We start from the raw sequence: 27,210 nt of genomic DNA on the forward strand, positions 1-27,210 counted from the left end.
GGGAGGGGAGAGGAAGGGGGAGGGGAGAGGAAGGGGACGAGGGGAGAGGAAGGGGAGGAGGGGAGGGGAGGGGAGGGGAGGGGAGGGGAGGGGAGGGGAGGGGGGAGGGGAGGGGAGGGGGGAGGGGAGGGGGAGGGGAGGGGAGGGAGGGGAGGGGAGGGGAGGGGGAGGGGAGGGGAGGGGAGGGGAGGGGGGAGGGGAGGGGAGGGGAGGGGAGGGGAGGGGAAGGGGAGGGGAGGAGGGGAGCAAGGGAAGAGGGGAGACGAGGTGCAGTGTGACGGGGGAGGGGGAAGGGGAGGGGGAAGGGGAGGGGGAAGGGGGAGGGGGAAGGGGGAGGGGGAAGGGGGGGGAGGGGGAAGGGGAGGGGGAAGGGGAGGGGGAAGGGGAGGGGGAGGGGGAGGGGGAAGGGGAGGGGGAGGGGGAGGGGGGAAGGGGAGAGGGGGAGGGGGAGGGGGGAAGGGGGAAGGCGTGTGGGCGGCATGCGGACACCCCAGGGGAATAGAGAAGTCTGCATTTGGGAGCGTACACAGTGACCCGGGCGAAACGAGAGGTGGGAGAGCTTCATGTCCACTCCGGGACATCGGGTGAGGGAGCGAGAAAAAAAATCTCACTGATTCCACCCCGCACCCCCTCCCCAACACCACGGAATTTTGGAAAGGGGTGGGACAGAGGGGCTCATTATTATCCCTGGGCTTCACAACATCTCCATCGGTTTCTCGCGGAGCAGTTGCTCTCACACCTCCCTCCTCGCCAGGAGACTGCGCCGCCTTAGCGGCAGCCCGCTCTCCTCATCCACATCTCCACCCCCCCGTCCTCTATCAGCGGGCTCCGCCCGGCCCGAATCCGACCGACCGCAGGCGGCCGGGAGACGAAGCTTCACCTGTCCGCTCAATCGCGCGCTCTCTCTCTCGCTCCTCCTAGCCCGCGGCTCCGCAAGCCCTCCTAATAACACGGACACTAAATAAATGTTCTCCATCTTGCATCCTTTTGCTTACAGTCTCTCACACACACAGCCCAGAAAGTCTTGCCAATTACATTTGTCCTTTCACAGAGAGAAGAGTGGTAAAAACAGCTTCACACAAACATCCTTCTCTGCAGTTAGACCGCTTTAACCTCCTCCATGCTCGGCTCACGCAGCCTGACACTCTTTTATTTAATGTTAGTCTCTCTCTCTCTCTCTCTCCAACGAAACTCTTGTCCTAACAAAACACAATTTGCAGGGAGCTGCACGCTATCGACCTTTTGCAAAGCCGCATTCGGCCGTCCTACTTACAGTGTGTCGGACGTCAGGCCACAAGTATCAACCATTATTTCAGGCAGAAAGTCCAATTGGAAAGAAGTCATGTTTTCCCTCGGCACGCTGGTGGCAAATAAATCGCCCTCGGCGAGTCCGCTTGGACAACTGTTGCCCACAGATCGAGAGGGACAGGTGTGGGAGGCCTCGTTTAGGCAGCCAGTGCGGCAGTTGTCACATATCTCTCTCTCTCTCCCTTTCTCTCTCTCTTTTCTTCAATGAAGATGGGGTGGAGGGTGAAGGAATTGCCACCAGATGCAACTGTCTTCAGAACGCCAGGTGCTGAAAGTGGGAGGTGCAACTCTGTTCGAAACTGGTGCCAAGCTTAAGAGCTTTTTTCCCCTGAATTCTTTTTGCAGGAACAAGCTCTTTCACTGAATGAATATATTTGGCACGTTTCTCCACACAAACAGAGAAGAGCACTTGTTAACACTTTGAGCACCGTGGCGGCAGCGGTAGAACACAAACACAGCAGGTTCTGCAGAATGCTGGAAATCTTGAGCATGTTGATCTTGAACAACATGCACATAATGCTGAAGGAACTCAGCATAGTCAGGAGACATCTATGGTGAGGACCTGAGCAGGAAAGGTCGTCTGTTTATTCCCCTCCATAGAAGCTGCCCAGCCTTGCTGAGTTCCTCTAGCACTCTGCGTGAGTTGCCTTGTAACACACGATGGAAAATAACTAGATGTGGATTTAGCCTTTGCTATCAGGATTCAGGAATGACCCACAATCCAGAATATATAACTGCCTCTGTTTTAGTTTGTATAAATGGTCATAAACTAACCAATAAATTCAAATGGCACATTATCAATGGAAGGGTATCATTCAAGACCAAGTTGTTCTTACTGTTTGAAACTATTTAGACTGAGTTTCAAAACAGGAATGGACTGAATATTTAGAAAACATCTCCATACATAAACAACTCACCTGAAGGGTCTCGATCTGAGGCATCAACTGCTTATTCCCTGCATAGGCATTGCCTGATTTGCTGAGTTTCTGCAGCATTTTGTATGTGTACAGTGCTCTACCCCAAAATTAAAAAACTCTCTACTGTTGAACCCAGACTTCCGCTACTTTCTTTCTGTACTTCGTTATTCTCTTTGGTGTGAAGGCCAAAACAGTTTGGCCATTTCACTCACCAACCAGTTTAATTTTTAAGGTAGATATACAGAATGGTAACAGGCTCTTCCAGCCCAGCGAGCCCATGCCATCCAATAACACCCATGTGACCAATTATCCTACTAACCTGTACATATTTGGAATGTGTGAGGAAACTCATGTGGTTACAGGCACATGAACCCGGATCGCTAGTGTTGTAAAGTGTTATGCTAACCACTACACAACCGTCCTCTTGTTGCTTTGATCAAATACAACCTTGTCCTGCCTGTCACGTGAATTTCCACCAGTTGCTTAACAAAATTCAGTATGATGCTGGAAGAGGTGAAAGTGGTGACTGTGCCAGAAGTTCTTTTCATTGAGGATAAGGTGGTTAAGGATGGATGGCATCCGTTAGTCTCGCGAGGCCATGGATCTGCACCTGGAAAGTCCTGCTTCAGTCCCTCCAGGGCGCAGGCCTGGGCGAGGTTGTATGGAAGACCGGCAGTTGCCCGAGCAGCAAGTCTCCCCTCTCCACGCCACCGATGTTGTCCAGGGGAAGGGCAAGGTGGTTAAGGAGTTACCTGAATAATAATTTTCATGACTAAAAATGATTATCACCAGATGGATGATGAGGAATTCGGGAGTAAAATTCCAAAATTACAAGAAAAAGAATTAATGGTGAGATGACAAGAGGTTCTTTTACACAGAAGGCAGGTAAATGTACGTAAACGTAGGAAGAAGTTATGAGAAACTCCCTGCAACCATTCACAGTGAGACAGAATGTTTTAAAGGAAATTATTGGGTTTCTTCAGCAACAAGAATATTAAAGGAACATGTAGAACAAACTACAGTGATGAAGTGGACAAAGAGAAAAACTTGATGTGAGGAAAGGTCAAAGTCTGATCAAGTGATGAAAGGTTTTGGGTCATGATTCATAATTGTACTTTGTAATATGAGGGATTAGATACTCATTGAAGCTTGCCAATGCTCTGAGCTCCCTCTGCAGCTACACAGGCAGAGCTCCACACAAAATGGAAATATCACAGCAAACACGACATTAGCCAGTGCAGGGAAACTCCCCAGTGTTTCTTGGAGTTTGAGGCTGTTTCTATGTTACCTATTACAAATCACGGCAATGTTTGGGGCCCTAAGATAAAGCAATTGCTTGAAAGTGTTACGTGCAAAGACCGATGCCATATAAGGCAAATAATTACTGCTTTGCTTGATAAAGGGCAAAAAGATCTATATAACAGACCATGACTTTCAGAACTGTTTCAATGCACCTCATCAGACAACAGAATGGAGTGTGCGAAAATATGACAGGCATTTTGCACATAGCAAGTTACCACAAAAAGAAGTGAGCCAACTGGACCAATTAATTGAAAAGTATTCTTATAAATTGAAATAGAGTCTCTGTTTTATCCAATTTTGTCCTGTTAGGGAACCTTAAACAACTTTGCCAGAATTCTTAGCAGCAGTAATTAAAATGTTATTGAAAGATGAGACTGAGACATTCAATCTTAGATGAGTAGAAAAGGCACAGAGATAATTTTTAAAGAAAACCTTATTAATTTTATGTAAATTCCATACTTGTTAATGTGGAATATGAAGGGAACAGAGGAAATCTAATCTGTTTTTCTAATACAGTTTATAATTCTAATTATTTCCACATTAAGGGTGTATTTCTATTAACAATTACATTCCCATGGAGGTAGTTGATGTGATGTGTGTAAATGCAGATCCGTGTATTCCTATCCACACAGGCATAAGCATATATTCTTGTGTGCCTGCTTATTTTATTTACAGATGCAGCACATTCTGGCCAATGAGCCCAGGCCGCACAATTATACCCATGTGACCAATTAACCTACTAACTTTGTCTTTGGAATGTGGGCGGAAACTGGAGCACCCGGAGGAAATCCCAACGCGGTCACAGGAAGAACATACTAACCCAGGAACTGAACCTGGGTCACTGGCACAGTAATACTGTTGCACTAACCACTACACTACCTGGTTACCCACTAGGCGACTGTGCTTATTAACTAATTCTTTTGTGAGCATCTATTTTTACATCAGCATTTATTTATTTAGAGAAACAGCGCAAGACGGTCCCTTCCAGCCCACCAAGCCGTGACACCTGGCAACCCACTGGTTTAACCCTAGCCTAATGGGGACAATTTACAAGAACCAACTAACCTACTAACCCGTGTGTCTTAGGTCTGTGGGAGGAAACTGGGGCCTCTGTGCATTCATAATATAGTCTCTCAACAAGTGAGAGTGTGTGTGTGTGTGTGTGTGTGTGTGTGTGTGTGTGTGTGTGTGTGTGCGTGTGAGTGTGTACTCACACCCCTGTCTCTCATTGACCCCACCTTTCTCTGCAGTTTGTAAAATTCTTGCAAAATCAAAGTCCCTGGAGAGAAAAAGTAGATTCAAAGCTGCTCTTAATCACGGTATCAGGGGTAAAGTAGTATGTAAGTAGGTCACAGACTTCACTCTAAGTTGCACCGGAAACTGTTATAGTTAACAGCTGCACCACACCACAAATTTAAATATATTTCCCTTCACTGTCACTTAGTGTCAGCAGCAAGGGGTCGATTAAATAAATGGAATGAAGTCACTGGAATACAAGTGACGGCTTCAATTGATGTAGAAGTATATGGATAATGATGTGCCTTACCTCTTTGATGATCTACCAATGTGTGATTAAATATGTAGTGGTGAATATATTCACAAAGCCGTACATGCACACACTGCTTATAATCAAACAGTTGCAGACTGATGGAGGAAGTTTGGCCATTCTTCCTAACACCAGCTTTTGAAAGAGCTCGACAGTCATTTTTATTTCCCGGTTCCTCTCATGCAGCCTGCTAACCTTTCTCTAGCAGGCTGGATGCAGCACCGCTGACACCTTCGTCCTCCTTAAACAAGTGATCCGTGCTGTATAAGGGCTGGGGCAGGTTATGTTTCAACAGGCCGTTTCGTTTTTTGTTTCTTGAAGTCATTCCATCACCCACCTTTCTCCCCTCCTGCATCTTATCATCACCAGATTTCCATCAGAAGCAAGCTATTCACCCAGTCATGTCTATGCTGGCTTGTCAATGCAATCCCGTCCCCTTAATTAGTGTTCTCTGTAACCTGTTCTCCAAACATTCCTATCAGCTCCCCCAGATTCTGCCACTTGCTGACACACGGGGGGGGGGGGTAATTTAGAGCAGCCAATTAACCTATCAAATCCATGTCTTTGGGAGATGGGAGGAAACCAGAACACCCAGAAGAAACTCACGTAGTCACAGGAAGAGCAACACACACAAACAAGATGCTGGAGGAACTCAGCGGGTCAGGCAGTATGTGGGGCTGTGTAGTAAAAAGTAGCAGATAATGCAACACTTTACAGTGTCAGTGATCACTGAACAGGATTTGATTCCTGCTGCCATCGGTAAGCAGTCTGTGCGTTCTCCCCATGACTGTGCGGGTTTCCTCCGGGGGCTCTGGTTTCCACCCACATTTCAAAGGCATACGGGTTAGGTATGTTAGTGAGCTGTGGGCACGCTATATTAGCACCAGAAGCATGGCAACACTTGTGGGCAGCCCCCAGTACAATCCTCAGATTGTATTGGACATCGATGCAAAACGATGGATTTCACAGTACGTTTTGATGTTTCAATGTACATGTGACAAATAAGGCTAACTTTATCTATCGAGGCAAAAAAACAGTCAATGCCTCTAGCCGAAGCACTGTCTGTTTATTTCCCTCCATAGATGCTGTCTGAGATGCTGAGTTCCTCCAGCATTTTCTGATGTATCCCAGTTGAGCCTAATAACTAGCTGGTGCTCTCTAAATTCAATGCAATCCATTGTCATACCACATTCCAGATGAGATCATCTTGTTTGTAGCTTTTTTTATATTAACATTGCCTGACAGGATTGCAGGGTGTCACTGGCACGCATGGCATTTATTATTCATACCTAACTACCCGGGAGATGGCTTGATGTGTTCTTTCCTTGAACTGCTGCAGACCTTCTGGTGAGGGTGTAAGCACAGTGTTGTCAGGAGAGAAACTCCAGGTGCTGCACCCAGCAATAATGAAGGAATGGCAAGTCAAGATGGTGGAGAGCAAGATGCTGATATTAATGATCCCATCACCTGCTGCCCTTATTGGTGGAGTACTGGGCTCGGGAGGTGCTGTTAGAAAAGCCTAAGGAACGAACAACGTGCTTGTAGATATGACACCATTTTGTCGCAGTGTGTGATCTTCTCATCTGGGGAACTGAGCAACGTGGGTTACCAGATTCTCTAATTCAGACTATTGGAATATCCAATTTGAGTTGTAAGGAGGGAGTCAGTAAGACATCTACGGCACCCCTCCACATAATGTGCAAAACGTTCAAAGTAAATTTATTTTCGGAGAGCATATATGTCACCATATACTACCCTGAGATTCATTTTCTTGCAGGAATTCACAGTAAATACAAAGAAACACTACACACAAGCAAAGGTACATACAGCACAAAAGTATAGGATACATTGTTGGTCAATAAACAGGTCTGGATAACAAAATGGACCTGAGATTAATGTTTCATCATCTTTGTCTACTATAGCTTCAGAAAACAAGCACTCAGCCTTCACTTTCCAACATTTGTTTTGACTCCTAACAACTGTTTCATTCACCAGGAGGTTTGTATTAGAATCACAATCAGATTTGTTATCACCGACTTAGATGACAAGAAATTTGCTGTTTTGCGGCAGCTGTACAGTGCTTCCAATTACTCCTACAAGCTCTGATGATTTGTCTTCTTAAATTCTACACTCTTTGCTTTATTGGGAGCTAAATATCTCACGGCTTTTTGCTGAATTTTCGCAACTGTACTTCCAGTAAGTTTTTGATTAATTACGGATATTATGACATGATTTCCTTTCTGTAACAACTTCTTGAATTCATTTTGCATCTTTAACATAGTGAAAGATCCAAAGATGCTTAACTAAATGTAGCATGTTAAAATATTTTTTTTGACTGCAAAGGAGATTATCAGGGCAGAAGGAACCTGTCAAACATCAAACCCCAGCACACCTCAAATTTCATAGCACCTCTACTTCCTCAGGAGTCTAAACAAATTTTGCACGTCCTATAGATTCTTACCAATTTTTCTCTATGCACCACAGAAACATCCTACCTGGATACATCATGGCACGATATGGCAACTGCTTTGCATTTGACTGCAAGAAACTGCAAAGGGTTGTCGACACAGCTCAGCACATCATGGAAACCAGCCTCTCTTCTCTGGACTCTGCCTGCACTTCTCATTGCCTCGAGATAGCGGCCAGCAGAACCAAAGACCCCATCCACCCTAGCCATTTGCTAAGTATGCCAACAGAAAGACAATCTCAGTGTTGTATGTGGTGACATGCTTGTAATCTAACAATACTTTGAACATTCTGCTTTCTCACCCTTTCCACTGGTTAGAAGATTGAAAGCACGTGCCACCAGGCTTAAGGACAGCTTCCACCTGCTGTAACAAGACTATTAAGTAAATTTATAGTACGATAAGCTGGACTTTTGACCTTACAATCTACTTCGTTATGATCTTGCATTCTATTGCTTACCTGCACCACAATTTTTCAGCAGATTTACACTTCGTTCTGCATTGTTATTGTTTTACCTTGTACTACCTCAACGCAGTGTGTAATATTTCGATCTGCATAAACAGTGTGCAAGCTTTTCACTGTATCTCAGTACACGTGACAATAATAAGCCAATATCATTTCTGCAGATCAAGTGATGAGTGCTTATTATCTATCTACTTTACTGAATGGGCAGGGTTCTTGAAATTATTCCACAGAGAAGGCCATGATAGGCAGAGAATACATTACTGGGTGCTCAGGTCGTACACGGGACCTCATCGGCAATAGACTACGATACATACAACTAAATAAGCACAAAGCATATTCCTGTGTTAATTGTGCAAACATCTCACGTTCGTTGTTCAACTCTGTTTCTGCAGGGAATATCTGTGATATCTGAAAGTACTGCACATGTAAAAGACTTTATAGAAGCTGGGATCTTCAAAATAAGTGTTCTACATTGTTGGATTCCATAATGCCTGTTGAATAACCTGTGAGGGCAACTTGGCAGACATCACAAACCACTCATTAAGTATTTGAGCAATTGATGTAATTTTATCAGCAACAAATCCTATTCTCTGGGATAGAATTTCTCGATTATTACTGCCAAGCCGTGAGTAGCCAAACGAGGAACCCTGCTATTCAAAAAAAAAAACAAAAACAAGTGGCACACTTGTCAAAGACAACCAGGTATAAGCATGAATCACCACCAGGAGTTCTGCGATTTAAAGAGTCCAACTGGATGGCAGAGTAACTGATTTACATGTGTGGACTTGTTCAGCAGCCCTGCCTCAACAACCATTTTACTGTGTGTTAACGTCGGCTATTACAAAGCCGTTGTAAGTGATCTTTGAGAAAAGCAAGTCTCCCACAAAAGAAATGCATCTGATGCCTCTCAAAAACAATAAATTTATTTTAGTTCTCAGCAAAAACATCTTCAATAGGTAAATGCCCACACTGCTAACACACCTTCAAGATTCAATATTCCAGGTTGTATCATGTCATTTCCAGTACACAAGTGTAAAGGAAAATAAAATAATTGTTACCCTAGATATGACGCAACACAAAAAAACACAATAAATATAAATACATAAATTAGCTTATATGCCTAGATTGTTTGTGTGTCCATAAAGTAACACTAGGCACAAGAGTGTCTGTATATAAGGTGACTGACAGGAAATGATAACGCCATGGCGACTCAGAAGCTGGTCGGCTATCTCAGGATCAACAAAGTTAATCTCACCCTCTATAAAGGAGTCAATTATCAACAGTATTAAAAACAAAGGTCTTGCTTCTTACTAATCACACAGCCTTATTGAGATTTATCTCAAGACCCATTTTTATCAAATATTTTCTTGGATCCTGGGGTTTAAGACATGCCCTTGTGGTGTAAAACATACCATCTATTCTGAGATGAAATCTGGATCCGTCTCTATCCAATGAACATAATAAAATGTTTATTACGATGTTAAATAAAACAGGGGAAAGCCAGTTACCCTGTTTAAATTACCCTTAAGACAGGAATGGACCTGGTCTTGGCCTGGCCTAGAAAGCGGCCTACCAGTTGGTTCACATACACTGCTGCAAAGGAGGTTTAGTTTTGACCCCGGGTTGATTCTTCCCACAGAGAAAGTACCTGCACTGCAATCTAGACTGACAGTTTGATCTTACCTTCTCCTTTATCTTAAAATCTGAGATCAATTGTAGTATTACACCAGATCAGCTAACAGGACAGTGATCAACCCTAGACACCTCCAGGCCTACCTACCTCACTGTAAAAGCAAGAGGAGATTCATAAACTGGGAGCTGATGATAAAACTTCAATCTTTAAAGTCAGACTTTAAAGTCAGGACACAAAGGCCAGTGGAGGTTCCTCGCTATTGACATCAAGATAAAGGGGAAGTCAACTCATATCTGTTGTAGTGCTAGAGTGGTGATACAGAATGAACACTAAGGTTCCAAACTTGGTCTCAGGCCGAGCTGTGCGGCTGGCACAAGAATTTAAATAAGCTTATGAAATGACAGAGTATTTCAAGAGAAGAAAGGTGGCCGATCAAGATTAAAATGGAAAGAACACAGAAAAGAATTAAACCACACCGTCCTTTAAAATTACTCAGCAAACCTACTTGGGAGAAGTGGTGGGCTGCACTTGAGGATCAGCAGAAGGAGCCTGGGCAACACTTACCTACCACGCACGTGTGAGGTTACGAATCTGACTTCCTCTTCACCCAGAGCTGATCGACCTCTCTGGCCAATGGGCGGGTTGAGAAGGGGCCTGAATTTGCACTAGGCCTTGGGGAGGGCCTAGTTAGGTTGGGTAGGGGAGAGGCTTGCAGATTTTTGAAAAGGAAGGGGAGCGTGCTTCGCAGGTCTCCTTCTGCCTGTGCGCAGCTGCAGAGCAGCACTGCTGATGTCATCTAACTACCGGTACTTGCAACGTGGCAGTCACACTTCCTGTTCATGCCAGAGAAAGTGAGAGTCAGCTCATCACGCTCTAAATTAATCTGAAGAGTGCCACGATAAATTGTCAATGTGTTGGCTCCATTGCCTTGTTCAACAAGGCGAAAGTCAAACTTAACATGCAAAGATAAGGATTCTTTAAAGATTAACTTTATTGGCCACACGTGCATCGAAACCTGCAGCAAAATGCATCAATTACATCAATGGCCAACACAGTTCGAGGATGTGCAGGGGACTGCCCACAAGGGTTGCCATGTTTCCGTCGCTAACATTGCATGTGGACAACTTACTAACCCTAGCCTGTATGCCTTTTGGGATGAGGGGAGAAACAGAGCACCCAGAGGAAAAGCACACTGTAATGTGGAGAATGTACAAACTCCTGACAGACAGTGGTCGGAACAGAACGCAGATCACTTGCACTGTAAAGTGTTGTGCCAATCACTACTGAGTCATCCCACACTACAAACCATAAGTCTACAAACTGCACTCTCCTTAAGCACTATGCCTTTGTCTGATTCTACATTCCAAAGGCGGATAGGCTCGGGTTAGAACTATGGGCATGTAGATAGGTCTGCAATGATTCCTGGGTCAAATCACACCAACCAAAAAAATGCACCAGGCCATCCTGTCAACATGCTTTGTTATGGACCAGGATTCATGGGAATAACCTCATTCACTACTTCCTGCTCTTGTTGGAGATACTTAGACAAAATTGTCCATCCAAATTTCTTTCCTCACAGGGGAGTGAGCCTCTGGAATTTTCCTGTTATGGTGGAGGGCAGATCATTAATGTGCTTAAAGTGACAGTAGTTAAATATTTGAAAGGTTTGAGGACTGGCACAGAAATGGAGTTGAGGCCAGGGCAAGGAAGCCATGATCATGAATGGAGGGTCAGACTTGAGGGGCCTGGTGGCCTACTCCTGCCTCCATTTCCTTTTCTGTCTGGTCATGTGACAGCCGGGCCCTTAATCCCACAACGTCTCAGTTAAGCAAGTCAATTATCTAAATCCTTCAATTACCACACCTTCCAGTCTCCTAGCCACCTCTCTGAAACTTGACAGCCAACTTCCAATCCCTTTTCACTTTGCTTGCAACCTGTCCCTAACCTCTACAATATCATGCCGGCCTCTCCCATCTCCCCTGACTAACTAAAAGCAGCACTGACAATTTCTGAGTTACACTGCCTCTGTTGATCCCTCCTTCTTCAGACTTTACTTGCTTTCTTCCTTGCAGCTGTATCTTCTGTATGCCTGCTGTGACTTTACTTTACCCTGCATGACTAGTTCTCTATTCAAGCTAAATGTGGGCTTTATTCTTTCGATTTGGTTGCTTTTGTCAAATTTATTTTTTTCCTCCGCACACGAAAGCAACAAACAAAATAGCCCAATTTTAAATCTTCCCTGCCTCTCTAAACAGAGATTAACATTTAAAGAAACTTCAAGGTTTCAGAGGATCTCAGCCTGAAACGTCCACTGCTTATTCCTCTCCATCCATGCTCCCTGACCTACTGAGTTCCTCCAGCATTTTGTGTGTGTTGCTCAAGATTTCCAGCATCTGCTGCGTCACGTATGATCTCTGCACCTTAGTGGGCAGCATCATATTGTTCAAGTCAAGAGATTCACCCCTGTCCAGTGAACTAAACACAAGAAGTCTGGGTAATGCAGTACTGCAGGAGTGCTGCATAATCAGAGAATCACGGAGTCATATACAACAAAAGCAGGCCCTTTGCCCCATCTGGTCCATGCAGACCAAAATTCCTATTAATGCCAGTGTTTGGCCCAAATTCATTTAAACCTTTTCTATCCAAGTAACTGTCCAAGTACCTTCTAAATTTTGTTAATATACCTGCTTCAACCACTTCCTCAGATATCTTATTCCATATGTGGATGACTCTCTGGGTGAAGAAGTTTTCCTTCTGATTCCTATTACATCTCTTTGCTCTCACCTGTGCTCTCTAGTTCTTGATTCCCCAACCCAAGGAACAAGACTGTTGTGCATTCAACCTTTTTATTCTCCTCATAATTAAACACATCTCTATAAGATCACCCTCAATCTCCTACACTCTACTGAAGAGTCCCAATGTGCCCAGCCTCTCACCATAACTGTTCCGGTGAATTTTGTGTCCTTTTAATGTACATAAAATGTGCACTAGACACAACTTTAGGCCTATTTTTTAAAGCGTTGGCATTATTTTAGGCCTTTTTTTAAAATTTTATTTTTATTTGGATAAGGAATTCACAATAGGCCTTTTTTTTAAGTGTTTGTAACCACTTCCTGTCAAAGTCCTGCCTATCCTGTCATCGGACCAAGCCCTTTCTGCCCCCTATTGCTGCCGTTATTTTACTATCATTTTTTACCACATGCAGTGATATCATCAGCATCCATGAACCATTGACAGAGGTTGGGTCAAAGGTTTAGGATAATTTTCATATTTAACTCATAGTTCAGGGAGGGGCACGTTGCACTGAAAGTAGGGAGCCTCCATAGTTTGAAGTTTCTCTTGCATTGTTATGACTACCAGGGGGCACCACAGTAGCATCACAGTTACCGCGACGCAATTACAGCTCGAGGCATCGGAGTTCGGAGTTCAATTCCAATGCCGTCTGAGAGAAGTTTGTACGTCCTTCCCTTGAAGTGCATGGTCCTCGGAGTGCTCCGGTGTCTTCCAACATTTCAAATACTACATATCGGCGAGTAGATTAACTGGTTGTTGCAAATCGCCCTGTGATTAGGCTAGGGTTGAATCGGGTGAGTTGCTGGGCAGTGCAGCTCGTTGGGCCTGAAAGTCCTGTTCTCTATCTCTAAATCAATAAATAGACGTGTTTTAAGTCACTCTCTATAACCTTTATAAGTCTGAAACTAATTTTCTGGCTGGCCTCATTACATAGAAACATAGAAACATAGAAAATAGGTGCAGGAGTAGGCCATTCGGCCCTTCGAGCCTGCACCGTCATTTATTATGATCATGGCTGATCATCCAACTCAGAACCCAGCCTTCCCTCCATACCCCCTGACCCCTGTAGCCACAAGGGCCATATCTAACTTCCTTTTAAACATAGCTAATGAACTGGCCTCAACAGTTTGCTGTGGCAGAGAATTCCACAGATTCACCACTCTCTGTGTGAAGAAGTTTTTCCTAACCTCACTCCTAAAAGGCTTCCCCTCTATCCTCAAACTGTGACCCCTCGTTCTAGACCTCCCCAACATCGGGAACAATCTTCCCGCATCTAGCCTGTCCAATCCCTTTAGGATCTTATACGTTTCAATCAGATCCCCCCTCAATCTTCTAAATTCCAACGAGTACAAGCCCAGTTCATCCAGTCTTTCTTCATATGAAAGACCTGCCATCCCAGGAATCAATCTGGTGAACCTTCTTTGTACTCCCTCTATGGCAAGGATGTCTTTCCTCAGATTAGGGGACCAAAACTGCACACAATACTCCAGGTGTGGTCTCACCAAGGCCTTGTACAACTGCAGTAGTACCTCCCTGCTCCTGTACTCGAATCCTCTCGCTATTACAGATTGAGGTTTCTGAGTACTGCTAAATGTGGCTCACTGGTCACTTAATCAAGGGCCCTGATTCAGCCTTTGTGGCCGAGGACCCCCTGCAGCAATGGCTGTACTTAGAGATGGCCAGTGGTCTCCCTCATCAGCTATTTACATCCCTCCTCATCCTAACACATTCGCACCCTCACAACCCCACTGGTTTGACCTCATCTCTATAGGTCAGCCTATACACAAGCCTGTCTAGCAAGTGGCGCTGAATGTACGAGGCACACAGATTTTAATGCTTCTGAAAGGGTTTTACAGTTCCTTAAAGCAAGCATGACCCAATTTGCTGAAGACTTTTAATGATTTCCAAAATGTCATCAATTTGTGTCGCATCAATTCAGCTTGCCAGAGTTCCTTGTAGACCCAGGACATCTGCCAGAAGAAGTAGACAAGGTGGGTACATTCAAGTCAACATTTAAAAGGCACTTTGGAAACCTATAAAGGATTGTCAGAGTTATTATCATTGACGTATGATGTAAGATTTTTGTATTTGTGGCAGCAATACAGTGTAAAGACGGAAAAATCTGTAAGTTACAAAAAATATATAAATGGTGTAAAAATACAATGAGGTAGTAATGATGCATTCATGCACTGCACAGAAATCTGATGACAAAGGGGAAGAAGCTGCACCCATATCATTTATCGTGGGTCTTTAGGCTCCTGTACTTCCTCCCTGATAGAAGGAACAAGAGGCCATGTCCCAGTTCATGAGGGTCCTTTATAATGGATGCCACCTTCTTGAGGCATGGCCGTTTGAAGGTGTCCTTGAAGCAGGGAAGGGTTTTGCCCATGATGGCGCTTCATAAGTCTGTAACTTGCATCCTCTTGTGATCCTGCACATTGGAAACTGCAGATCAGGCTGTGATACGACCAGTCAGATGCCCTCCACCACACATCTATAGGAGTCTGTAAGTCCCCCCCAACACCTAACAAAATAGAATACCAAGCATGCTTCTTCGTGTTGCATTGATGTCAGAGATGTTGACATCCAGGAACTTGAAGCTGTTCATCTTTTCCGCAGCTAACCTCTCAGTGAGGAGTGATGTGTGTTCTCCCACCTCCCCCTTCCTGAAGCCCACAATCAGTTCCCTGACGTCCCTCAACAAGCCAATTATCTCACTTCTCTAAATCTCCTCATTGCCATCTGAGGTTCTACCAACAACAGAGAGTTTATAAGATGGTGTTCAAGCTGTGCTTGGCCACATAGTCATGACTGTAGAGAAGGTAGAGCAGTAGGCTAAGCATGCATCCTTGAGGTGTACCTGTGCTGATAGTCAAGGAGGAGGAGGAGATGTTACTGATTTGCACGGACTGAGGTCTCCTGATATGGAAGCTGACAATCCAGTTGCAGAGGGAGGTAAAGAGGTCCAGGTTTTGAAGTTTCGTGGTCAGTACTCAGAGGACGATGGTGTTGAACACCAAGCTATTATCAATAAATAAGCAGCCTGATGTATGTATGTCATGTGGTTGTCTAGAACAAAACCAAGTGGAGAGCCAGAGAGATTGCATCTGTTGTGGTGGTGGTTTATGAAGGTGATTTAGAGGGATGTGAGCCAGATCTGGGCAAATTAGACATAGTTAGACATACTGTAAATGAGACGTGGAGGGGGTTGGATGGCTCTGGGCCTGTACTCGTTGCAGTTTAGAAGAATGGGGGGGGGTCCTCATTGAAACCTCTCAAATATTTAAAGGATATGAAGAGGATGTTCTTAAGCGTGCAGGAGTCTTGGACCAGAGGGCACGTCCTCAGAATAGAGGGATGTCCATTTAGAACAGAGATGAGGAGGAATTTGTTTAGCTCGAGGGTGGGGAATCTGTGGAGTTCATTGCCACGGAAGGCTGTGGAGGCCAAGTCATTGAGTATATTTAAAGCGGAAGTTGATAAGTTCTTGATTAGTCAGAGCGTTAAAGGTTACAGAGAGAAGGCAGGAGAATGGGATTGAGAGGGATAATAAAACAGCCATGATGGAATGGCGGAGTAGACTTGATGGGCCGAATGGCCCAACTTTGATCCTATGTCTTATGGTCTTATGCTCTAGATGGGAATCTCAGTCAGTATGGAGCAGTTGGACCAAGGTGCCTGTTTCCATACTGTGTGACTCTGTGACTCTGAGCCTGCAGGTAGAACACAGAGCAGTATAGATGCTGGAATCTGGAACAAAATACAATCTGCTGGAAGAACTCAGCAGGTCAATCAGCACATATTAGGGAATGAGGTTAAGAATTGTTGACCTTTTGGGTCAAAACACATTAGTGTGGTGACGCAGGATTTTGACCCAAAGCACCGACAGCTCCGTTCCTCCTCATGTATATTGTGCAACCAGCATTCTCACATTAGCTTTTTTGGCTCATTCAGCAGTCGTTTGTCAGGTGGGATGTTAAACCTAGCACCCACTTCCTCTCTCAGGTCAACAAAAAAGATTCAGTGCTGCTGTTTTAAAGAGGGACAGAGAAATTCTCCCAGCTAATATTTATCCTTCAGACAATGTCACTATCTGATCATTAGCACATTGGTACTTACAGGAGCTTGCTTTTGCAAATTGGTTGCTGTGTTACCACAGCAACCATTCTGCCAATTAATTTTATTGGCTGCAAAGTGCTCTGTGATATTCTGAAAAAAGATGTGAAAGATGCTATAGAAATGTAGGTCTGTTGTTACTTTCTGTGAGGAAAGGCTGGTAAACTGCTCTCTCCAGTCCCAGGGCGATGTGCCTACTTTGCAACACTGGTCTAACTCACATTAGGAGAAGTAATGGCTGCAAGGATTCAGCCTTTAATTTTGGACAAGCATGATGAACAGAGCTTTTAAAAATGAAAAGCCTGTTGGAGTCCCACTTCTTCATTGTAAGGTCCAAGAATTCATTCCAAACTTCCCAAATTCTTAGTCCTTGCCTGCATAATAACCCACTTTAAGGTGGGAATGATTTATATCCCCCGTCAGATAGCGCTGACGGCTTGGCATGCATACTCACAGCATCTGCTACATACAAATAATGCCAACCTACTGTGGTGCGTGGGTGAAGGACTGCCAATATCAAATGAGGTCATGCAGCACCAAGTACATTTAAGCCTGTGCAAAACCTCTGCTCAATCAGTTCTGTCACCCAGAATTTATTCAATGGTTTATCTGTGGGACTTTCACCAGGCTTAGTGGCCGGGACGAATTGGACCCGAACAAAGAGAGACCACTACAACGTTTTCTATGATTACATGGCAAAGGCGCTCGATGCGGCACACTTATTTGGTAACCAAATTCCCAACAGCCTGTGAGAAATTTGGACACTGTCCCCCAGGAAGCAGATGACTGGAACCAAACCTCGTGCCAAAACCAGCAAAGAATGGTGTCGTACACACAAGCAGCCCTCCTCCGAGGCCTTGCTGCGCTGCTGTTTGATTCATTGTGAACTTGGCCTCCTGGCCATTGGCAAGGTCCTACTCCAATATTCTGCAATTATCTGGCATAATTTAAAAAAAAATATCCTCTGAACCTATAATCATCCTTGTGATTTCTTCTGGAACCTTTTCAGTGATTCTGACTTATACTCAGAAACGCAATTTAATTTTTTCCAAATGTGTCCTCCCTTATTTCACCAAAAAAAGCATCCTATCCAGATGCATTACAACTCGTTATGGCAACGGTTCTGCCCCTGAGCACAAGAAGCTGCAGAGAGTTGAGGACACAACCCAGCAATGAAAACAACTTCCCCTCCAGAGACTAGGTCTACACTTTCACCGACTCAGTAAAGTGGCCCGCATGAGACTTCACCCACCCCGGACATTCCTTTTTTTCCCCTCTCCCATTCAGCAGAAGATACAAAATTCTAAAAGCATGTACCAACAGGCTCAAAGACAGCTTCTATCCCACTGTTATCAAACTCTTAAATGGACCTCTTGAAGGACAAGATAGATTCTTGACCTCACGGTCCACTTTGTTGTGGTCTTGTACTTTATTGTTTAGCTCCTTCATGGCTTTTTCGCTTTATCCTGTATTGGTTTACCTTGTTCTACCTCCAAGCATTCTGTTTGAACAGTATGCAAGACAAGCTTTTCACTGTATCTTGGTACATGTGACAATAATATACCAACAAATCAATGAACTGCTTCAAATTTTGGAATGTTGATTGAAGGAACTGGATGGGTCCAATAATTTGGTGGTTAGTTGGTGTGCCATATCCCCAGGTGACCTTTGTGGCCGCCGCCAGGATTGAACTCTGATAGTTGGAGCCATTGTTTCATGGGACCATTTTCTATTCTCCCCGTATTCTCACCAATTCCCACCCCCCCAGAGCTCACATTCTGCTCTCCCCTATTTTCCTAAACTTTGCCAATTTCCTTAACAAATAGCAAGGAACGCACAAGAGACTGCATTAGTCTCCACCAAAACAAAATGGAAAACCTTTTTGTTGCACAGAAAGTTGTAGAGAATGTGTAATTGGAGTTAGAATCTGGATAACATCAGTAGTGAATAACAGCAACACACAAAATGCTGGAGGACCTCAGCAGGTCTGCGGAGGGAAATATATAGTCGCCATTGCGGGCCGAGACCCTTCATCGGGACTGGAAAGGAAGGGGGCAGAATCCCGAATAAGGAGGTTGGGGGTGGGGAAATAGTACAAGCTGGCAAGTAATAGGTGAAACCAGGTGAGGGGGAAAGTGGGTGGGTGGGGAAAGAGGAGGGGGATGAAGTGAGAAGCTGGGAGGTGATTGGTGGAGAAGGTAAAGGGCGAAAGAAGAGGGAATCTGATAGGGGAGGAGACTGGACAATGGGAGAAAGGGAAGGAAGAGGGAGTTAATATGCAGTTGAGAAGAAGGGAAGGGGTAAAAGAGGAGCCAGATAGTTAATATTAGTTAGTGAGTACAGAAGTTAAAGAGTAGTGGGGACAGGGTGAAACCAAGCAGCTAGGATTAATCATGCAGAGAATGAACACCAAAACCTGATGGTTGGATGAGTGGGGATTGTTTCAACACTGCTGTTTCTAAGTAACTAATGTCTGATTATCTTTCCAGTGGGATATAAAAGTGGAAAACAAGTAGCTAGCCTTCAGCTTCCCAACATAGTTTCCTCTCCTATCCATTCAATACAGTAACTACCCAGCAAAAGACCGGAACTCTTAAGGAATTGTTCCTTAAAACCTAGACAATAAGCTCTAAGATCTTCAGATATCATTATGTTTTGAATGCTTCAGAGTCATCAACCATGAAGTGTTTCTCTTAATTATGGCATGTGTTGGACAGATAACTCTTTGTAGACTTGCTTGCTGATAACATAATTACTGAAAGACTCATTGAGAGAATGGAATCGTCTGGAGCTGGACAATAAATCATAAAATGCATTCACAGTTCCTGTGTATGCATTTCATCTCTGCATTTAGTTTAACTTCCAGCTCTAAGTACTGCTGTGACAAAGTACAAAGGTCAGAGTTCGTTAATGCAGAAAATGGCCTAGATTCATTTCCACCTCATCACATTTAGGAGAGGAAATCTTTATGTGACATATAATTATGGCTGAGTGAAGCACTTACTACCAAAAAAAAACACAACAGATTATGTTGTTAAAAGCTTCCTTTTTCCACAGGGCACTTACTGTCTTCTGTAGCATGGCATGACTGAATTGCGAACTATTTTACTCTTCAGACTCAGAGTGGACCATGTGGAGACTAATCTGTTGGAGAATGACAGGACAGATTGTGTTCAGTTCACTCTATCTTAGCACTGAAAGGTGGACCATGTACTGTCTGACCATGGTAAGGTGACAGAGCAGATGAAACACAGTCCTTTCTGCTGTGGTATGATAGAGTAGCGTTCTATTGTGATATGACAGAGAGTACCACAGATAGTTTATTCATCATGGAGAGAAAGAGCAGAATACACAGACTCTATTCTATTGGAGAATGACAAGCAAATCATGTACAGCCTGTTCTAAAATGGCCTGACAGGGTAGAGTATGTAGCCTATTCATCAAATGTTGACAGTGCTGAACATACACAATGCATTCATCATGAAGTGATGTAGTGCAGCATATAGAGGCTATTCTATCATAGGCTCACCATACAGAGTCCCTGGACCAAGTGATGAGTAAACTGTATATTGTCTATAGGTTACCATAGGACCATAAGACATAGCAGCAGAATTAGGCTATTCAGCCCATCCATCTGCTCTGCCATTCCATCATGGCTGATTATAATCCCTCTCAACCCTATTCTCCTGCCTTCTCTTGGTAACCTTTGACACCATTACTAATCAAGAACCTATCAATCTATCTTTAAATTTGCCCACGGACTGGACTCCGCAGCTGTCTGTGGCAATGAATTCTACAGATTCATCACCCTCTGGCTAAAGAAATTCCTCCTCACCTCTATTATAAAGGGATGTCTTTCTATTCTGAGGTTGTGCCCTCTGGTCCTAGACTCCCCTACGATAGGAAACATCCTCTCCACTTCCACTCTACCCAGGCCTTTCAATATTCAATAGGTTTCAATGAGATCCCTTCTCATCCTTCTAAACTCAGTGATTACAGGCTCAGAGATATCAGATGCAACTCATACTTTCATTTTCGGGATCATTCTGACAAACCTCCTCTGGACTCTTGCAGGGGTTACAGAGTAGTTCAATAATCAAGTATATTGATTGACGATATTTCAGCCTATTTCACTTCACCTTTGGAATTGCTGACTGGTCAATTAATTGTCATTGTAACTTGCTCTGAGAGTGGTAGGAGAATCAGGCTGAAATCATAGGAAGCATCCCATCCAGATACCAGTTGCCATTGGTATGGCAACTGTTCTGCCTGTGACAGCAAGAAACAGCAGTGAGCTCTGGACACAATTTTTCAGATCTTGAAAACCAAATCCCGTCACCCCTCATGGACTCTGTCTACACTTTTCGCTGCTCCAGTAAAGCAGCCACCATAAGAATCCACTCACTCCAGACGTCCCTTCTTCTCCCGTCTCCCATCAAGCAGAAGATACAAAAGCCTGAAAGCAAGTACCTTCAGATTTAAGGACAGCGTCTACCCTGCTGCTTTAAGTTTATTGCACAGTTCCCTAGTATAAGCTTCATGATCATCTCATTGTGGTGCACAAACGTGACGGAGACTGGTCCTCTGCCTCACTCCTGCTCACCTGACCTGGAACATCAGGCAGTCCACTTCATCTGCTGAGGGAGTTTTCCACTATTATTCTTGTGTCTGTGTACGTTCCACCTCAGGCCAACATCCGGCAGGCACTGGAGGAGCTGAGCACTGTAATTAACAGGCACGAAACTGCACACCCTATCATTGCAAGAGATTTCGACCTGGTTAGCTTGAAGAAGTCTCTGAACAACTGCCACCAACATACAAGTATTACCTGTGGAACGTTGTTTTGTTTGGCTGTATTCATGGGTATTTATGTGTGATTGAATGACAATTAAACTTGAACTTGAACCAGAGGAGCCAACACACTTGACCACTGTTATACCACCAAGAACACTTACTGTACCATCCTGCACCCGCACTTTGGAAATATCTGATCACCTGGCTGTACTTCTACTCCCAGTGTACAGGCAGAGACTAAAGTCCGCAGAACCAGTGGCAAGGGCCAAGAAGGTATGGTCAAGAGAGGCGGAGGAGCCCCTACGGGACTGCTTTGAGTTGATGGACTGGATAATATCCAGGGATTCATTTCTGAGTCTGAATGAATACTCCACCGTTGCCACCAACTTCATCAAGACCTGTGTGGACGAGTGTGTGCCTTTGAAAAGTACCAGACTTATCCAAACCAAAAGCATCAGATGAACCAGGAGATTCATCATCAGCTGAGGGCTAGATCTGTTTCATTCAAGATCAGTGATCCAGAACTATACCAGAAGTCCAGGTATGACTTACAGAAGTCTATTTTAAGATGAGAAAACAATTCTGATCAAGGTTAGAGACAGAATCGGATGCATGTCAGCTCTGGCAGGGTTTACAAGCCATTACTTCCTACAAAGTGAAAGCTAACATCATGAATGTCAGTGATGTTTCACTCCCAGATGAGCTCAATGCCTTTTATGCATGCTTTAAATGGGAGAATAAAACCACACCTGTGTGAATCCCTGCAGCATCTGGTGGTTCTATGATCTCTGTCTCGGAGACAGGCGTCAGAACATCTTTCAAGAAGTGAACCCTCGCAAGGCATCAGGCCCTGATGGTGTACCTGGAAGGCCTCTGTGACAACTGACTGGCGGGAGTGTTCAAGGACAATTTCAATCTCTCACGGCTGCAATCAGCAGTTCCCGCCTACTTCAAAAGGGCGACAATCATACTGGAGCCCAAGAAGAGCTGGTTGATCTTCCTCAACAACTATTGGCACTCACATCTACTGTGATAAAATGCTTTGAGAGGTTGGTCATTGCTAAAATCATCTAATACCTAAGCTGTGACCTGGATCCATTGCAATTTGATGCAGTCTCACTGGCTCTCCACTAAACCTCACTTGGACAATAGAAATACCTATGTCAGGCTGCTGTTCATTGATTACAGCTCAGTACTCAACATAACCATACACTCAGTTCTAATCAACAAGCTCCAAAAGCTGGGCTTCTGTATCCCCACTGCAATGGATCCTTGACTTCCTCACTAGGAGATCACAGTCTGTGCAGATCGGAAATAAATCTGCACTGACAATCAACACTGACGCACCTCAAGGATGCGTGCTTATTCCAATGACCTACTCTCTTTATACACACAACTGTGTGGCGAGGCACAGCTCCCATGTCATCTATAAATTTACCAACAACTCAATTGGCAGAACTTCAGATGATGACGAGGAAGCGTAGAGGTGCAAGATAGATCAGTTGGTTGAGTAGTGTTGCAAAAACAACCTTGCTCTCAAGGTCAGAAAGACCAAGGAATTGATTGTGGAGTTCAAGGGAACACACACCAGTCCTCATCAAAGGATCAACAGTGGAAGGGGTAAGCAGTTTCAAGTTTCTGAGTGTCAACATCTCTGAAGATCTATCCTGGGACCAACATACTGATGTAATTATAAAGAAGGCAGGACAGTACCTATATTTCATTACGAGTTTGAGGAAACTTGGTATGTCACAAAAGACTCCAGCAAAATATCTCAAATGTACCGTGGAGAGCATTCTAGCTGGTTGCATCACCATCTGGTATGGAGAGGCCACTGCAGAAGATGAAAAACAGCTGCAGAAAATTGTACTACTGCCGCAAAACATCAAATTTCATGAAATATGCCTGATTCTGATTCTGAATCTGATAGGAGAGGAGAGTGGACAATGGGAGAATGGGAGGGGCACCAGAGAGAGGTTATGGGCAGGTGAGCAGAAGAGTTGGAGTAAGAGGGGAACTAGAATGGGGAACCGAAAAAGGCAGGAGGAGGGGTAGAAATTACTGGAAGTTAGAAAAATCAATGTTCATGCCAGGTTGGAGGCTACCCAGACGGAATTACTTAAGTAGATTTTTAATCTTTTAAATTCTCCATTCCGATCCCATGCTGTCCTATCAGTGATCTCCCGTACTTTCCCCATTCAGCAAAACCGCTCTATATTCCTCCTTTAGCACTTTCTCAGAATTCAACCTTGAAGCGCCTATAAATAGACCTGATACCATATTTCTGATTCAGGTAGCCACACAGCCTCTTGGCATTTGTTTATTACTTGTATCCTTGAATGAGTTTATTGGGCCCAGCAACATATCCAAATGGCTGGCGAACAACCTAAACAGTTTATAACGCACAATATTAATGAGCTTCCAGCTACACGCATCATTACCAGAGCTTCATTATGGGGTAATGTATTACAGGTGACATATGTAAGTAATAAACTTTGGATTCTGAGGATGTGCTGGTTATAATGAAATTCATCTGCTTAGTGAAAGATGGGGGGAGTGCACAACAGGGTAAAGATTCAGAAAGCACAACTTCCAAATAAAAATGATGTTTTCTAGGAAAGCATGTCAAGGAAGCATCTGCATTTCCAAACTGAAATCAATGGATCTTTAGAGAATAATCTCCGGCAAGCAGCGCATACCGCAGTGATGACAACATAGAGTCATAAATTCGGAAACTCAATTCTGAACACTATCCAGCTCCTCCACTTTTGCACTAATTTGGTTATTTATTTTTAAATTTTCTGTAAAGCAATATATGCCTAGCACTACTGCTGCCATAAAGTATCATGATTTCATGACAACTGTCAGTGATAATAATCCTGATTCCTCCTAAACATGAAGGGCCAAATGGCCTCCTCCTGATCCATTCATCCTCTATGATTTCTACACAAGATTTCCTTACACACTCCCATATTTTGCTGCTTTTATTGTACAGAAACTGATGCACTTCACCAGGGATTAGCATTCATTAGAAGGGCCGAATTACCTCCTTCTATGAGGCTAAAATCCATTGGGAAAATTATCTTTTAATCTGTTTTAGGGTGAAGACCCCTGATGTGGCAGTAAGGCCATAATCAACTGAATGGGAGTAGTTGAGAGGGAGCTTGGTTGGCAGAGATCAGTACCATGCCAGATGGTACAGTCACCCAGTCGCTTTTCAATTAAATCACTGTGCCCATCCAAAATCCAGTGGTCTTTTGACAAAGGAACAGTTCACCATTGCTTACTCCGAAGTCCAAGGGAATATGCAAGATGCAATCTACTCAAGGACCAGGGGAGGAAATGCGAATCCCAGCAAACCACGCTTGTGCATTCCTCTGCACACAATGTGAGAGAATACAGACTGTGCGGTGTTTTCAAAGTAAAGAATGAGACATAAAACATCGAACAGCACAGCACTGTCCCATGATGTTGTGACAATCTTTTAACCCACTCCAAGATCAATCTAACCATTCCTTCCTGCACAGCCCTCCATTTTGCTTTCATCCATCCAAGTCATTAATAAAAATCACAAAGAGCAGGTTTCCTTCAACATAGAACATTAAAGCACAGTCTGGCCCACAACGTTGTGTTGACTTTCTAACCTATTCCAAGATCAACCTAACCTTTCCCACCTACACACCCCTTAATCCTCCATTTTACTTCCATCTATATGCCTATCTAAGGGTCTGTTATATGTCCCTAATGTATTGGGGTGTCACAGTAGTGTCGCGTAGCAGGTTGCCTAGTGCTATTACAGTGCCAACTGTAAGGTAGGGTTTCCATTTCTGCCAGTTTGCGTGTTCTTCCTGGGACCACATGGTTTCCTCCTGGTGTGCTGGTTTCCTCCCAAACACATTCTAAAACACATGCAGATAGGGTTAGGGAGTTGTGGCTTGCTTTATTGGTGCCAGAAGCATGATGGCACTTGCGAGCTGTCCAGCATAGTCGACTCAGATATGATATAGCACAAATGGCGTATTTCACTTGATGTTTCAATGCACACGTGAGAAAAAAAGCTAATCGTTCTTACACTCTGCCTCTACCCCCACCTCGGACGGTGCATTCCAGCCTCCCACCACTCTCTGTGACTACTCAGCGTGTGACTATGAATGCATGAACTGTAAGTACGAAAAGCACTGTCTGTGTGGGTCATACTGTCCTACAAAACTCTTCTACACTTTTAAATTCAATCATATTATGTGGGCATTACTGGCAAGGCCAGCATTTACGACACATCCCTAATTGCCCTTGAACTGAGCGGCTTGTTGGCGCACTTCAGAGGACAGTGAAGAGGCTGCCACTGTGCTCTGGAAGTGGCCTCAAGTACAGCAAAGGGTGGCATATTCCTTTCCAATACTAAAGCTTTCCTCACAACAATCTAGTTGTTTAAGGTGGTGAATCTGTGGAATTCTTTGCCACAGGCAGCTGTGGAAGCCAAGTCTTTGTGTATATTTAAGGCAGAGGTTGGTAAGGTTCTTGATTGGTCAGGTCATGAAGGGATACAGGGAGAAGGCAGGATACTGGGGCTGAGGAGGAAAATTGGATCAGCCATGACAAAATGGTGGAGCAGACGCGATGGGCCAAATGGCCTAATTCTGCTCCTATATCTTATGATCTTATGAAAAGGAACCACAATTACTCCTTTTTTTTTCATTCCAGGATTATTTAATAACTGAACTTAATTACTTCAGCTGCTCTAGTAGGGTATGGACCTGCGTCGAAATATGAATTTTTGTCTCTGACGTTCCACATTAAAGTAACCTCTGCACATAGGTTCTTCAGAACACCGCTAATATGGTTGCAATGATGTCACGTGGAGAAGTTTCTGAATACTTCTGACAAACATTCCCCAGAAAGAAAAGACAGTCAGGGTTATTCAGGATGCACCTGGACCAGTGGTTTTCAACCTGCGGTCCACTGACCCTTTGCTTAATGGCATTGGTCCATGGTACTGAAGGTAGGGAACCCCTGATCTAAATCAACAACCCAGTTTCAATCATGATCTCAGATGCTGTCTGTATGGAATTTGCACATTTTCTTTATGACCAGGTGTGTTTCCTATGGGTGCTCTGCTTTCCTCCCACATCCCAAAGACACGTGGGTTGCTAGGTTAATTGGCCATTGTAAGGCATCTGTAACCTGTTTGTTTGGGGGAATTGGCAGGAACTTAGAGAGTATGAAATAGGATTGATGTAGATGTGGCAGATTCTCAGGATGTTGAAGAGACTGTTTATTTCCTGTATTACTCTAACTCCACTGCCCACTGATGGTTTAATGTTTAGCTAGAAAACTAATCCAACTTAATCCAGGTGTCCACAGTCCTTCCTCCAAAGTTATGAAAAATAGATGGTAAAAAAATACAGACAGAAAGTTTCCCCCAGGACAGTATTCTCAGTAAAGAACTGAAGTGGTGCAGGGAAAGAACTTCATTGCAACATCACTTTAACCAGATCAGTAACAATTTGCCAAATAGAATGTGATGCTAGGCTTGTTCGTAATATTGAGTTTCTAATTAATAAATTCATTAAGCCTTATATGTACCATTTACAACAATAACAACATCAGACATAGGAGCAGAATTAGACCATTCTGCTCTGACATTCCAGCATGGCTGATTTACTAATCCTCTCAACCTCATTCTCCTGCCTTCTCCCCACAACTCTTGACGCCCTTACTAATCAACAACCTATCAATCTCTGCTTTAAATATATCCAAAGATGTAGCCTCCACAGCTGTCTGGGGCAATGAATTCCACAGCTTCACCACCCTCTGTAACCAGTGTTACAAGATTTTGAGAATGCAGACAGAAAATTTCCCTTGGGACAACT

At 44.0% G+C, this 27,210-nt stretch overlaps 1 protein-coding gene across 24 annotated transcripts in view; it reads right to left on the reverse strand.

Annotated features, from left to right (window-relative positions):
• Window positions 1–27,210, reverse strand: part of celf2 (cugbp, Elav-like family member 2) — a 1,121,102-nt gene that overhangs the window by 373,745 nt on the left and 720,147 nt on the right. For 2 of the 24 annotated variants that reach the window (XM_063072712.1, XM_063072704.1), the window contains exon 1: window positions 10,202–10,397. The exons of 20 other annotated variants lie outside the window; for them this stretch is intronic. Coding sequence is in view for 1 of the 4 variants with exons in the window: in XM_063072696.1 (XP_062928766.1) it covers window positions 1,274–1,344 (71 nt within the window). In the remaining 3 variants the exon portion in view is untranslated. Of the gene's footprint in view, window positions 1–1,273; window positions 1,696–10,201; window positions 10,398–27,210 lie in introns of those variants that run through there. 2 more of the 24 variants (XM_063072715.1, XM_063072696.1) reach the window with 2 other exon arrangements.

The sequence above is a fragment of the Mobula hypostoma genome, chromosome 20 (assembly GCF_963921235.1).
Source record: "Mobula hypostoma chromosome 20, sMobHyp1.1, whole genome shotgun sequence".
In the NCBI taxonomy this organism is placed as follows: Eukaryota; Metazoa; Chordata; class Chondrichthyes; order Myliobatiformes; family Myliobatidae; genus Mobula; species Mobula hypostoma.